General features: G+C 41.4%; 1 protein-coding gene and 1 long non-coding RNA gene across 4 annotated transcripts; one reads left to right on the top strand and one right to left on the bottom strand.

Moving 5' to 3' along the window:
• The first annotated feature begins 793 nt into the window (after positions 1-793).
• LOC139613703 (eukaryotic elongation factor 2 kinase-like) lies at positions 794-6,916 on the top strand. 3 transcript variants are annotated; one of them, XM_071470527.1, is made up of 10 exons: positions 794-1,436; positions 2,060-2,134; positions 2,620-2,676; positions 2,865-2,930; positions 3,476-3,546; positions 3,678-3,852; positions 3,936-4,060; positions 4,203-4,351; positions 4,478-4,727; positions 6,652-6,916. In XM_071470527.1, the coding sequence occupies exons 6-9, from the start codon at positions 3,730-3,732 to the stop codon at positions 4,585-4,587; spliced, it is 507 nt and encodes a 168-aa protein (XP_071326628.1). In that variant the 5' UTR covers positions 794-1,436; positions 2,060-2,134; positions 2,620-2,676; positions 2,865-2,930; positions 3,476-3,546; positions 3,678-3,729; the 3' UTR covers positions 4,588-4,727; positions 6,652-6,916. The 3 variants fall into 3 exon arrangements, with proteins under 3 accessions (XP_071326628.1, XP_071326629.1, XP_071326627.1); XM_071470528.1 differs by lacking the exon at positions 2,865-2,930 and having other exon boundaries at positions 794-1,427; XM_071470526.1 differs by lacking the exon at positions 2,865-2,930.
• A 22-nt stretch (positions 6,917-6,938) lies between these two features.
• Positions 6,939-11,421, bottom strand: LOC139613704 (uncharacterized). The gene is made up of 5 exons (XR_011686809.1): positions 10,971-11,421; positions 9,451-9,552; positions 9,281-9,346; positions 7,820-7,882; positions 6,939-7,116 (listed from the first exon to the last, which is right to left on the bottom strand). It is a non-coding gene; the product is annotated as an uncharacterized lncRNA (long non-coding RNA).
• Positions 11,422-14,688: the final 3,267 nt, after the last annotated feature.

The raw sequence follows: 14,688 nt of genomic DNA, 5'->3' as shown, positions 1-14,688 counted from the left end.
TCATCCACTGTCCAGTGTCCAATGAATTCAACTTGACACAAGTGGAATAAAGCTCTTTATACACTTGATGGATAATTAAAACAAAGAGGGTGCACCTGACCACAGTAGGGAGGCAAACAGTCTGACTTCTTCTGTAGAGTGATTTCAATTTTTGATTTCTAATAAACATTTATAAAAAACATGTTTTCAAATCTACAACACTACAAAACCAGTAATTAGAAACTACACCTTAAAACATGTAGTGGAGTCAAACATATAATATTTCCCCTTGAAATGTGGTCAAGGGGGGGAGGAGTACTGGAAAATTGTAAAAATAAACTCTACTCAAGTGCAGGTAAAATTACTTGTGTAGTACTCATATACAAGCACAGAGTATATCAGTTAAAAAGGTACAATGTAAATGTTACTGCATAACATTTTAAAAGGAGGAAGAGCAGGTGTAAAACGTATGACGATAACAACAACACATGATAAAACTATTCAAGAACATCTTTAGGCTGCAGATGTAGCTATAAACATTAATATTTCATTACACCCTTGCCAGGTGAGGAAACGGAAAGCAACCAATGAATAACACAAACGGAGTCGGTGAAAGAGAGGCCTGTAAAACTGTTAACAGGACACCTCCAGCTGTGCACACAGCCCAATATCAATCTTTCTATTCTACATTTTTAAGCCATGGGGTTTTAATCTGTGTAAAAGTTTTTCAAAGCTCAGAAAAGTCTTTTTTCTCTGAGTGACGTCACCACTGTGTACGCGCACTCGTGCTGTGTCTCGGGAACGAGCGTGGTTGCTAGGTTACTGCTAGCGCCGTCAGGACGAGAACAAGTTAGTGTGAAAAGTGAATAAACAAACAAAGGTGAGTTTTCTTCTACACAAACCAAGTTCATTCATTTTGTGATTTTTTTTGTCGCATTTATTCGTCACTTCTTACACTTTTTTCAGGAATGTAATTGTTTTTAATCGATATATTCGCCGCATAACTGGATTCACGAAGACGCCGCCATGATTTTTCATCACTTCCTCCGTCACAGTTTCTTCAGGTATTTTAATTTAAGTCATTGAGCTTCTGTGTGATAGTTTCTGTGATGTGTGAGCAGCAGTGTCTCATCCTGACTGCAGGTCACCACCTGTCATCAGTCACAACCACCGCCTCATTATTTATAGATGAATGACCCTCACTGTGTCAGCGGGTTAAACTATAACTGAGTCCGGCCTGGACGCAGCGGCCTCCGGGTCAGCAGCGGGGGCCTGAGCCGCTGCAGCCCGCTGCCCCTCTCTGTCCCTGAGGGGAAGAACCGTCCTGGACGTCCTCATCACCGTCTCTCTACCTCCCCACGTCCTTATAACACATCCATGGTGGACAGTCTTCATCACTCCGGTCTCCAAGATTGAACTTATCCTGTTAGCACAAAGACAACAACCTGGTACTGAAGGTGAGTCCGACGGAGTTGTGGAAAGTTGTATTGACACTGAATAAAGATCCACTGAAAAATAAACGGGCATTTTTTTCACTGTGTTGTTGATGTGTTGGAGCCTTCGTTATCTGTTACTTAAAGTTATATTCAAACCCCATTTTTGATCATATTTATGGCCCACGCTTTTCTGCAATAGCTATTCATTGTATTTACATTCTGTAATAACCTTTATATATAGTAGTTTTCATCATTAGCAGTAGAGTCAGACATTCCCACCAATCAGGGCTAAAAGTTTAAGGATACAACTAAAAATACAGAAGCAACATTTTTCACTGCAACGCACAGTGTGCTCAATATCTTACCTGTTTGTTTTTTTTTTTGTTTGTTTTTTCAAAGATGGGATGTAGATGTTTTTAAAGATGTTGCAGATTCTGCAAACCTCAGATCTTCATGCAGAGATTTTTAAAGTTGATTCGCCAAAGCTCATCACTTTTAGTCATGAGAGGAGCAACCAGTGAAGCATTTAAAACGTTAACATTCACAGTTAAAATATTCTAGACATGATTAGAAACCACTGTGACAGCTCACCAGTCACTGCCGCACTGATATTTAAATGTATTTCTTCTTATTTCTGTCTGTAGGAACCTGACAGCGGCGGAGACAGCGGGTACCCCAGCGAGAGGAGTGAAGGTGATCCAAATGATCACGTAGACGGGGTAAAGATTTCACCTTCCTGTGATCCGGTTTGGACAGTCAAGATGTTTTCTAGCAGTCAGTCAGAAATGGACAGAAAAAGGCCTTAATCATTGACATTATGGGCTCATACCCCCCTCCCTCACTTGACCTTTACAGAGATGAAATGTCTCACAGTTAACAAGTATTCATATTAAGTCCCAAAATATACTTTAGATATATTAAAGCTCATTTAGATGTGTCTAAATTACATAGAAGTAGAAATATTTCTATTTTTTATACTTTTAGACACATTTCTACACATATTCTGACATTTTATTATCTTAAACAAATTAATTTTAAACACGAACTTAACTGACACGTTGGACTTTTCTTGTTCCTGTATGTACTTCACTCTTCTTTGTCGTCTGAGTAGCTGTTAGTGTCTGAACATTTCTTCTTCTTCTCATTGAGTGTAGACGTTTAGACTGACAGTCGGTTCTATGATGCATGTTGTATCGTCACACAGGCCCATCATCCATACCAAAGACATTGTTCCGAGTCGGATGAGGACAGCGTCAGACGGGTAAACAAACATAGAGGCATCAGTGTGCAAACGTCATCCTCACCTCAATCATAATCAAATAACTCATCCTCATCCTTTCCTCACTTTGTCTTCTCCCCTCTCGACCCTCATCACTTCTCTGAGAATCAAATAACTTCCTCACCTTTCTTCTAATCCAGCTCATCCTGCTCTTTGTCTTCCCTCACTAGAGGAAGATGGCAGCTCCTCCAAGAGTCTCTGCAGACCTAAATTCAGCCACTCCTGACAACGAATGGGTGATTACTTGCATGGGGGCTCGTCAGCCAGCGCTGTGCAGTTTTGTTGCTACAAAGCTTTATCTTTGCCCAAAAAAATGCATCAAGCTTGAATCTTAAATTTAAGATCTGGGCCACTGAATTCACGAGCTGCAGCTGTTTCTGCGTCCGCTCCGCTATCTGTTCAGTTCAGTGAACAAAAACAACCCGAAAAAGCAAAAGTGCAGAGAAATTAAAAGTGACGTTTGGAAACCGAAACACCATCTACCTCCGTTTCATCAGCTCTGCCATCTTGCTCATGATTCCCGCCATAATAATTGTGTGTGTGTGTGTGTGTGTGTGCGTGCTCCTGCTCTAATGCTTTACATGATTTTGAATTCACTGAGTGTCGAACCAACAGGGGTGTACTCCTCCAGCTCTGAGTGCAGGATGGGTACACCCCTGAGAGTGAAGTGTGATTTTATTTTTTATTTTTTTCATCACGATTTGTTTTCTGATTACTGGGGTGAAGAAGGGATGGTCACTTTCTCCTCCTCGTGTCTGTGTTCTGCTCTGTTTCTACCCAGCTGACAGAGGAGAAGTGGAGCATCTCAACACTCTGATGCAGAAGAAGATTGGCCAATCGATCCTCAGAAAAGTAAGAAAACAGAAAATGTTTTACTTTTTTTTTTTTTTTGCACAACAATCATTTTAACTGAGTCTTAACTTGTCTTGTGAGAATCTGAATCCACCTGTTGCTGGTTTTTAAGACGAGGGATCTCGTTCCAGGTCCAACTGGCGATGGTGCAGTACCACGAAGCGGGTGGTTTCTGTGAGAAGGATGAGCAGTGGGATCAGGACTCGGCCATGTTCCACCTGGAGAGGGGAGCTGGAGGCTATTGTTGCCTTGGGACAGTGCTGTCTGCAGCTGCCTCATCACATACTGCCAGACGTGGAGCTGGAGGTAACATGCATTGTATATTTTGCATTTTATTCCTCAGCTGCAGCTTTACTTCGTGCATTCTGACATTTTTGTGTTGCCGGCAGGATAATGCAGGAAACAGGATGAAAGGCTTCAAGTATCTTCTGCTGGCTGCTGAAGCTGGTGACAGATCTTCTATGATTATAGTGGCCAGAGCCTTTGATACAGGAGTCAATCTGTCAGCTGAGAGGTCAGTGAAGTCATGATAATCCTGCCCCCTGGTGGGGTTTTTAGAACAGGGTGAATTTGAAGCTGAAGCATTTTTACTGTTTCTGTTTATATTTAATGTATATTTGTGAAATCTTGCTTTTTTTTAATCTTTAATTAATCAGAAAGCAGGATTGGTACGACATGACGGACTATGACGAGGGGGGAGAGTTCGACGGGACGCAGGATGAGCCCCGATACCTGCTGCTGGCCAGAGAGGCAGAGATGGACCAAGTGGGAGGCTACAACCTCGCCGCAGACCCACAGAGAGCGGGTTCGACTCCACGCTGCCTCAACAGACCTCACTGTGCTGAACATACGACCATACAGAATACACTGCACTGACATCAGCCTGTGTCCTCACCTCTCATATCCTCCCTCCCTCCCCCCCTCCCCGCAGGTGATCTGTTTACAGAGGCAGCAGAAGCCGCCATGGCGGCCATGAAAGGCAGGTTGGCTAACCAGTACTACATGAAAGCTGAAGAGGCCTGGGCGCTGCTGGAGGAGTGATTCTGGACACAAGCTTGCATGTGAAAAAATGCTACAGGAGCTCATGTGTCTGACTGAGAGCCAGGCTCATTTTCACACATTCAGGATACAACCTGGATGGTTACAGTTTACATATTTTTTTTAATTTGGCGTGCGTGTGCGTCCGTCCTTACAGCTCCAGGTTTCTGTTCTCCCTTCTCTGTCTTTGTGAAGATGGTCCTTCTGACTCCCCTTTTCTTTTATTACCTTCAGGCTCATGACTGTTGTTGCATGATAGAGAACGTCTGAAATCAAAGCAAAGAAAATAGTTTACTTAATTTGCCCCAAATGTTAACACACTTATGTTGGAATGTATGTACAAATGCTTGGAGTATAAAACTGTAAGATAAAGATTTAAAGATTTGCTTTTATGGGTCAACGTTGTCATTATTGCTTCCTGTTGAGCTTGGTGGTATTAAAGTTCTGCAACAGTATATTACAGAAATGCTCCAAATCTACTTCAGTCTGCTTATTAGGTTGCTGCTAAAGCAAAGCCACTGTCTGTTCTTCTCAGGTTCAGAAATTCTTTATTATTCCACCATTTCTTGATTCGTATCTCCTACAGACATAGAAACTCCATTCAAACTTTAAAATGTTCAGCTGAAGTAGGACATTATTGGATGTTTTCAGTTTTTTGATGTATTTTCATACTTTTTTTTTTACCATTAAGATGAATGCAATGTTCAAAATCTCCACTTTTCCACAACTTTTCATGCATTTTCAATCCAGTCTGCTCATTCATACTTTCAGGTAGCAACTCCATTCAAAAGTCAAAATGTTCAAAAACGTTCCTTCGTTGTTTGTTGTATTTAACCTGTGAATCTCAGTCATAGTTTTTACAAAGTGACAGTTCAAGTTTCATGAACATTCTTGGACCTTTCCAGATTTTTCCATTAGTGTGTATGTTGAAGAAGTGTTGGACTCAAGTGCTCTGTTGTTCCTATGTTTTGGAACGTTAAAAAAATGGTAAAAAAGGAAATATAATAAACACAACCACAACCTCAAAAAAGACAAAAAATAGATAAGTAAATAAACTTTGAAAACCCCTGATTTAGAAAATTCACCCAGATCTTATCATGAATACTTACTTAGATACTTCTGGGTCATTTAACTCAGTTACTAGTCTTCCTAAACAAAAAAGACTAAGGTGTGAGTGAAAATCTGAGTGTTCTGAACATAATATTCCTACAGATGGACAGAGGTCAGTGGTTGGCTCCTGTGCAGAAGAGAGGAGAGAGGTTTAGATTAACTTGACTGGACCATTCAAACCAACAGGAAACGGACATCTTTGATTTCAAATGATAAAAAGAAGCGGGAAGATTAGTGGATGGAGAGAAAAAGAGGTGTAGTTTAATTTGAATTTAAAGGAAATACTAACAGTGAATCATTTGTTTCTGAATCACTAAACTTTTACTGTGATAAGTTCAACAAGCTTTTGGTTGAAGTTGTCTGATTTTCAGGCAGACAGGAGTTTGTCCACTTCATCGACCACATCTGTCCAGGTTTTTACAGTATTTTACAATCACAGGGTCAAAACCTCATTCAACATGGACACTTCACTGTGTGTTGATGACTTAAAAGTTGCAGAAAGTGTTTTTTTCACAAGGCAAAAATAAAATATCAGTTTCAATTTGCAAAGCACAAACTGCTGCACTCTGAACTGAAACTAAAAACAAAGGATCTTTAAGGATCTTAATTTGACCTGCTGAGGATAACGCCATCAGCTGCACTTTTATAAAATAAATGATGCTAAACATTGAAACATGTAAGAAAACCCAGGGAAATAAATCTTAAACATAGAAGATATGTTGAAAAACACAGTGGCTGATGCTGAGTGGTCAGTTAGAGAGACAGTGGGCAAATTTAGGTCCCACAAAATAAAAATAATTAATGCTTAAGTCCTTTGTTAATGTTTTATCAATCAAATAATAGTTTATGCAGTTCATGAAGATTATAATTATAACTAGAGCTGTAAATGTGAAGTGTTGATGCTAAGAGTTGTTTACTACTTTATTTTTAAGTTCCCATTCTGTTGTTTGCATGAAGACTCTCTTTGATCAGTGTACTGTGTTTAAATAAGATGTTTTGGCAATGACATGGCTGTGTTTCTATTCAGTGATAATGCACTGAATGTTTGTAAACCATTCATCATCAGATTAACAATTATAAATGTCAATTTCAAGTTAAAACACAACATTGTGTGCAATACACTACATGCTGATGTGGTGGCAAATTATATTACCTTGCTCAATAATAAGAAGATCTTCACGCGTCAACTGTCTTTCTTGAGTTTAATAAACATTCATGAATGGAGTCACACAAACACTACCGAACAGCGGTACAGTCAGTGAGTGAGTGGCCTGAAGATGTTTTCCAGGGCCACAGTCTTATAGTCCCAAAACACATTCCACAAAGATGAGAAATGATCCTCTCTTCCACCTGCTTGCCTCTCCCCAACACAATGTCACTGTAACCCACAGCTCTGTCTCCGCTGAGGTCGAACGAGACACCCTTATCATAAACAGAAAGGCAGAAGGACCCCCAGGCGGCCCTGCGCCCAGCCATCGGGCTCGTTCAGCCTCGCGCGAGGCTGGACAGCCCGACCCCCAGGCGGCCCTGCGCCCAGCCATCGGGCTCGTTCAGCCTCGCGCGAGGCTGGACAGCCCGACCCCCAGGCGGCCCTGCGCCCAGCCATCGGGCTCGTTCAGCCTCGCGCGAGGCTGGACAGCCCGACCCCCAGGCGGCCCTGCGCCCAGCCATCGGGCTCGTTCAGCCTCGCGCGAGGCTGGACAGCCCGACCCCCAGGCGGCCCTGCGCCCAGCCATCGGGCTCGTTCAGCCTCGCGCGAGGCTGGACAGCCCGACCCCCAGGCGGCCCTGCGCCCAGCCATCGGGCTCGTTCAGCCTCGCGCGAGGTTACTCCCCCCGACTTACTCCCCCCGACTTACTCCCCCCGACTTACTCCCCCCGACTTACTCCCCCCGACTTACTCCCCCCGACTTACTCCCCCGACACCTATATAGGCTCAAATTAGGGTCCAAATGATTTCGAATTTGGGAAGTAATGTTTACAGATTCATTTCACAGGTTTACAAAGGTTGATTTACAACTACAAACGTTGGAATTATTTGTGAACATCACTTCACAAGTTCAAAATCATTTGGACCCTAATTTGAGCCTATATCGGTATGGGGTGGAGTCATGAATATGACTTACCATTTTTGCTGGTTGTGGAGGACGACAAGGTGTGGTATTGGCCCGAGTTGGATTCCGGCATCCCTATGAAAACATACAATGGTACTGTATTAAATAAAATGACTTTCCATTGCAGGGCAAAGTTGTAGATAAAGTGGTATTTTACACCTTGTAGAGTCTTGGTCAGTAAAGTGATAAATCAAACAGAGTTGTTACTGAGTAGTTCCTCATTAATTCATCATTATATCATCCAATAAGTTCCTTAACAACCAATCAGAGACAAACAAGTATATTAATTGTCATCACTAATTTATCAAAAAACCAACATGGATGTGATTACACAAAATGAATACTTGTGTTGAAACTTGCCATCTCTATTCGTTGTCAAGTAATTCATTGTGATATAATGACAAAGTAATGAGGAGCTACTCTGTAACATCTCTGTTTGATGCATCACTTTGCTCACCAAAGCTATGCAAGCTGTAAAAAAAAAAAAAAAAAAAAAAGAAAAAGTTCCCTTTAGTTTACAACATAGTTCTGTTCTAATGTGTTGTAAATTACCCTCTAAGAACATAATTCTAGTTTTGTCTAATTTGATACCAAGTACAGCTTGTTGTGTCATATTAGTGTACAGTGAAAAGTGCAAATAAGATTTGCATTTGTAAAAAGAAAAACTGAACTGAAAAATAAAAACTGAGCAGCTGTTATCAGTGGTGAGGTAACGCAAAGACACTGTGGAAGACGGTGCTTTTGCCAAATCTGTGAACAGATAGAGAGCAGCAAACTGGAGAACTTGATGCTCAAAATTCCTACACAGTGTACGACCCTGAGGTTACAAGTACAATTTTGACTCCATCCTTCCACTTTAAAAACGATTGGACAAAGACGGTCCAATCACAAAGCAGATTCCACTCAGAGGGCAGGTGGTTCTGTTGCCTTCATCTGCCGCAGATCCTGAACGGTGTAGTAGATTTTAAAGCCAGCGCTGTCGTCCATCTTGAAAATCTACCACATCTTTCAGGATGTGCGATAGAGATGAAGATACCAGAACCACCTGCCCTCTATTTGGACTCTGCTTTGTGATTGGACCGTCTTTGTCCAATCATTTTAAGGTGTAAGGATGCCGTCAAAATTGTGCTTGTAAATTCAGTGTCACATACTGTGTAGGAGCTTTGAACACCAAGTTTTACACAGTTGTCTGCTTTGTATCTATACACAGACATTGACAAAAGCAGTTCTTCCACGGTGTCTTTGTGTTACCTCACCACTAAGTTCATTTGGTCAGATTTTGAAATCACACAGTCTTTTTACAAATACAAATCTCCTCTACACGAGCACAATGTCTTCACATGTATATACTTGAGTTTCTCATACAGATTTTGCAGGTTTACGAAGATTGATTTCAAACTACATTTGGAATTATTAATGAACATCACTTTAGTTTAGGTATAGGTATGTGATGGAGTCATGCCCATGACTTACCATTTTTTGCTGGTTGTGGGGCACCATACGGGATGTGGTCCTGGCCTGAGGTGGGTTCTGGCATCTCTGAAAATAAATTTCCATTGCAGGGCAAATCAAGACATTTTAGGCAGCTTTTCACAAAACAATATTGAGAAACATTTGTACTTTAAATAATTCATTTCACTTACCATTATAAACTCAGTCAAGTGCAAGTTATGAAGTTAGCTCCCATCAGTCTCAAAGGAGGTTACCGCACACAGCTCCAACTGCAGATACTGTTAACAGGAATCCTGGAAAGATTTTTAAAACCTTACATTACTTGGTTGTGGTTTAAGTGGCATTTACTGGTGCCAAAAAAAAGAGAAGTTGTTTTTTTGTGTTTGTTGTTTTTTTAAACCTTACTGATTGGACAACGACAATCCAATCACAAAGTCCAGTCAGAGGGCAGGTCATTCAGTTGCCTTCAGCTCCATGGCAGATCCTGAAAGGTGCAGTAGGTTTTCAAGCCCATGCTGTCCTCCATCTTGAAAATCTACTACACCTTTTAGGTTATAGGCAGAGATGAAGGTAAAGGAACCACCTGCTCTCTGATTGGACTCTGCTTTGTGGGATTGTCGCTGTCCAATCAGATTAAGTTTAAAAAAAAAGTCAGAATGTGTACTTGTAATTTTTGAGCATAGGGGTGGGCGATCTGGCCAAAGGTCATATGTCAATCGTTCGAGCTTTATAACGATCTACATTGTTTCCACTGATTTTATTGTGAAAGTCCTAACCGGAAGTAACGACGTCTTTTTCCGCCACTTCGACACCAGCTCCAGATGTTAGCTAGCTAGCAGCTCTTCCCCCAACAATGTTGTCTTACATGTACAAACTGTGCCACAACCAATCACATTTCCCGCTGAGCTCATATGGAGTATTCTTTTGGACAGCACAGTTATTTATGAGGTGTTTATTTATATATATATATGCGCTTTGATTTGAAAGTGAAGTCGCTGCTAACCAGCTGCTAACTAGCTGCTAACCAGCTGCCCCGCCTCCTGTGTGCCGCCTTTACCGCAGGTGTCTCATTGGCTGGTGACATTAGCTCTTGTTCTGCTCAGATGAAGAATATAATAATATATATAATATAATATAATATAATATATGTCTGTGAGCCAAATGCACCAGGCTGCAGAACAAGGGCCGCTGTCGCCAGCTGTTGTTAGCAGGCTAGCTGCGGTTAGCAGGCTAGCTGCGGTTAGCAGGCTAGCTGTTGTTAGCAGGCTAGCTGCGGTTAGCAGGCTAGCTGCTTAACAGGTGGCAGTGGGCAGGTTAGCAGCATTAACCCTGGACATTAACCAGGGCTATCTAAATATAGCAGCTTTAATGAAGGCATCTGTACATTCATATTAAAAGTTGATCATATGCCAAAGTCAGATCACCCAGCCCTAGTTTCACAGTTTTCTGCACAAAGAGTTTAACAAAAGCACAACTTCTGTCACATCGTCTCTGCATCAGCTCACCACTGGTGTCTCCAACAATAACATCACTTCAGAGATTCAGCGGCTACAACAACTCTGTTCAGTATATCCAGCGTCTCATTTGTGCCGAGTTTCCCTCTTTGCAAACAAAAACAACAAGCATCAATATTTCAGTTCATTTCTCTCATGATGCAAAGGCCTCGTCCTCCAACCAAACAGGCTCTGATGAATAAAGTGAACTCTCTTACCTTCGGTGCTGCAGAGGAGCAGATCCGCTGGAGGCTGTTGACAGAGCAAAGCCTCAGTTTCTGCCTCATGTTTGTTTGTTGTTGCTTTTTAAAGAAGAAAACGCGCGTTTTCTGCCCAATCAGGCAGGAGGGCAGCGGATAAACAGCGGCTCTCTGCGGCTCTGCGGCTTCCTCTTCCTGCTCCACCTCTGTCACAAGGATCAGCTGTTTCTGCGTGTTTGTTCCCGGTTTATATTTCTGACTTTACTCACATCATTCTGGCAAAGACTCGACCGAGTCTAACGAGTTTGTTTCCGGTTTGTCTCATGGACACACGGGAAATATTAAAGCAGAAACATGAAGGCCAGAAACAACAGGGAGTGCCAGGAAATGTTTAAAGTTGATAAACTGCAGCGGTGAGTGAAGGTAGAAGCCCAACAACAGCTGTGCACAAAGTTTTACAAACTAGTAAATAATAATCACAACATTCAGAAACATACAGTTCATTTTGAATAAATAAAAGGCAGAAATGTCTCCAGTGATTCCTGGGCCCCAGGAACAGTGAAGTCTGTGTTTGAAAACACGTCACTGTCCTGAAGCTGGAAACCAGAGAATCCTCCAGAGACAACACAACAACACTGACTGTGAAATGTTCGCAGCTGTGTCTTCCATCAAAACACTGATTAAAATCTGTCAGTGATCAATGAAAATGTTTAATGCAGGAAATGCATCAGTCTTTAATTGAACCACTCACATTGAGGGCAAATGAACAAAAACAGCAGAAAAACAGACTCTGGAACGATCGACTGAAAAAGTCAAAGGTTTGTTCTCATCATCTACAGCTGAGGTTAATTTGAGCCACTGGGGGGAAGTGAGTTACCGTGCTAACCCTATAATCTACAGGAGCTGTGCTGTGTTCCTCCTAACACGTCTCATTTGGCTTTAAATTGGGCACAAAATTTGAAATTTGAATCTCATTTCGGGCCGAGAAATGATATAAACATTTTATGGCCTCACAGCATCAGAGCCCTGTTCACTTTTAAAGAGCAAACCGGGTCGACATCGAACATTAATGTTCTCTCTTTGGTTTCTAACTTCAGTGAAGAGCTGCATGTTCACAAATATTGACCAAACTGTTCTGAGGCACAGGAATAAGAAAAGTGAGTTCTGTCAGAGGGTTGGGTTCTCCTTTAAATGCACAATCCTGATTATGATTGTAGAGTCCAATCCATGATTATAGTGGTCTGTCCTCAAAGCATCTGGTGCAGGAAAATAACAGACTCAATTATAAACATTAAGGTCATTACAAAAGCCTATAGAAGACTTCAATAGAATTATCATATAAACTTGAAACTGAAAAAAAAAATCCATGATAGAATTGAGATTTCTGACACATGTATGTGTTCTAGGATAAAACACTGGACTGAATGAATGTGAGCAAAGCAGGACAAGCAGGTTCCATTTGAAGGTGTTTAATCTTTTGCTTGCAGTCAGTCAGGTGTGAGTGGTTACATGTCTACAAATGAAAGAAAGCGAACATACAGGTCAAATTCTATCACTTTATCTTGAATAAATCAACAAACAATTCTAAATCAAAATCAGTATATACATTATCGCTTTAAATATATAATGGTGGGAGAACAAACCAAGGAGATTAAATGTACCACTTAACAACAAAATACACGACTTGAGGAAATATAATGAAATAAACGACTCACTCGACACACTCAGGAACAAAGGTGAGAGCAGCTCAGCTGAAGGACAAACGGTGAATGAGCTCAGGACACAGAACAAAGAAAACTCAAGACACCTGTGTGAGCTGCCCAGCTCTCCACCTGTGCTGCTCAGCTCAGCAGTCATGTGACCACACTTCCCACAAGACGCTTTATTTAAGTATCATTTAAAAAGAAAATGCAGTACTCCATTTTGCATTTTCATTTTCACATACTCATGTGTGTACTCATCTACGAACATATTAAAATGATGATGTTCAAAGACTGAAGCTGCTCTGCAGTGACAGTATTTAAACATAATGAACAAACAGCCCTCAGGCCACTGCATTTACATTTACATGTCACTGTGCTCTTTAGGGTCAAAATGAAAATGCACTCAGTCCTCTCATTGAGGCAGGTCGTCAGTGAGGACGTCACTTCCTTGTCAATTGTAATGTTTCTGTCACTGGGGCAGTGGTTGTAACTTGTTCCCTGTAAGGAAATGACCAGAGATGAGATTTAAAGCTTTTTAAATGTATTACAATAAGTGATAAGATGCTGAGAGACAGTCTCATCTCATCAGTGAGGACGTCACTTCCTCGTCTCTCGTCACTTTGTCTGGGGCAGTGGCAGCAGCTTGTTTTACCCGTCTGTGTCTTATATCAATACAACTCAATGGAAATTACCAGACATATGATTTAAAGAATTTATCTGTGGGCGTGAATCTCCATCAGCTGAGTCTGCTCCCTCTGCAGCTCCACCTTGATCCCTCACCTAAATGCACTCTTCTTCTCAGTCAGCAAGAGCTTGAATTCATTTAAGATATAAAGCCTGTAAAATGATATGAGGTTGATGAGTGTTTGATCACTTCCAGTGGTGATGGCACACACAGTAAACTCAGAATAACAAACCTAAATAAATGCAGGTGAAAGACCTTGTAAACATGTTCTTTGTCTCCATTTTGCAGCACTGAGAGTCACTCAGCAACAGTTTTTTGACTGATAAATCAAAGTTTAGGAGGATGTGCACACAATGAGCCCACAGGAGGAAGCTCCTCTCTGAGCTGCAGGTCTGTGGTGACCTCTAGTGACAGGACTGAAGTATTGCTCTGTGTCTGAACTACAGTCATGGAAAAAAATATTAGACCACCCTTGTTTTCTTTAATTTCTTGTTCATTTTAATTCCTGGTACAACTAAAGGTACATTTGCTTGGACAAATATCATGATAACAACAAAAATAGCTCATAAGAGTTTAATTTAAGAGCTGATATCTAGCCATTTCCCATGTTTTCTTGATAATAACCAAAATCACTTAAGTTCTAGCATCAATAGCTATGGCACTGTACTGCCAAAAACAGAGCTTTTAAGCATTCTATGTTTTCTTTTCTGCCTCTTTTAGTCACATGATACACACAGGAGTTAGTACTTGATTGCATAACCATTGTTTTTGATGACTGCAGCCATGCGTCTTGGCATGCTCTCCACCAGCTTCTGACATTGTTCTGCTGTCACAGCAGCCCATTCCTGTTGCACAAATTCAAACAAATTTGCTTTGTTTTTGGGCTTGTGGTTCTCCATTTTGAGTTTGATGACCTGGTTCATTCGCCCTTCACACAATTGCATTTGCCCTGTGCCACCCATACTGAAACAACCCCAGATCATCACTGATCCACCCCCATGTTTTACTGTAGGGGCAAGACAGTCTGGTTTGTAGGCTTCTCCAGGCTTCCTCCTAACCAGTAAGTTGGCTGGAGTGGGCATCAATTCAAAATTGGATTCATCACTGAAGAGAACCTTAGCCCAGTCATCAACGGTCCAATCCTTGTGATCCCTAGCAAAGAGTAACCGGGCCTTCCGCTGCCTTTTGTTGATGTAGGGCTTCTTCTGTGCCCTGTGTGAAAGATAATCATCACTTCTTATGGCAAAAATAAAACCCTTATCAAACTCAGTTTTCACCATTTCACTGGCCAATCTGAAGTCGAGTCTGCACACAGATCTGGGATTAATGAAGAACCACAAAAAAAAAA

This window comes from Trachinotus anak, unplaced genomic scaffold (genome assembly GCF_046630095.1).
Source record: "Trachinotus anak isolate AG129_WGS33_773 ecotype Australia unplaced genomic scaffold, CSIRO_AGI_Tana_v1 ptg000032l, whole genome shotgun sequence".
Lineage (NCBI taxonomy): Eukaryota > Metazoa > Chordata > Actinopteri > Carangiformes > Carangidae > Trachinotus > Trachinotus anak.
The sequence above is the reverse complement of the archived record's forward strand: the minus strand, read 5'-3'. Positions and strand labels throughout refer to the sequence as shown.

What these genes read in the sequence shown, in the direction of transcription:
- LOC139613703 (XM_071470528.1), top strand. Translation starts at nt 3,730, where the DNA reads ATGAGCAGTGGGATCAGGACTCGGCCATGTTCCACCTGGAGAGGGGAG. An exon ending in GTCAATCTGTCAGCTGAGAG is followed by an intron (nt 4,061 to 4,202) that starts GTCAGTGAAGTC and finishes TTAATTAATCAG; the next exon opens with AAAGCAGGATTGGTACGACA. An exon ending in CGCAGACCCACAGAGAGCGG is followed by an intron (nt 4,352 to 4,477) that starts GTTCGACTCCAC and finishes CCCTCCCCGCAG; the next exon opens with GTGATCTGTTTACAGAGGCA.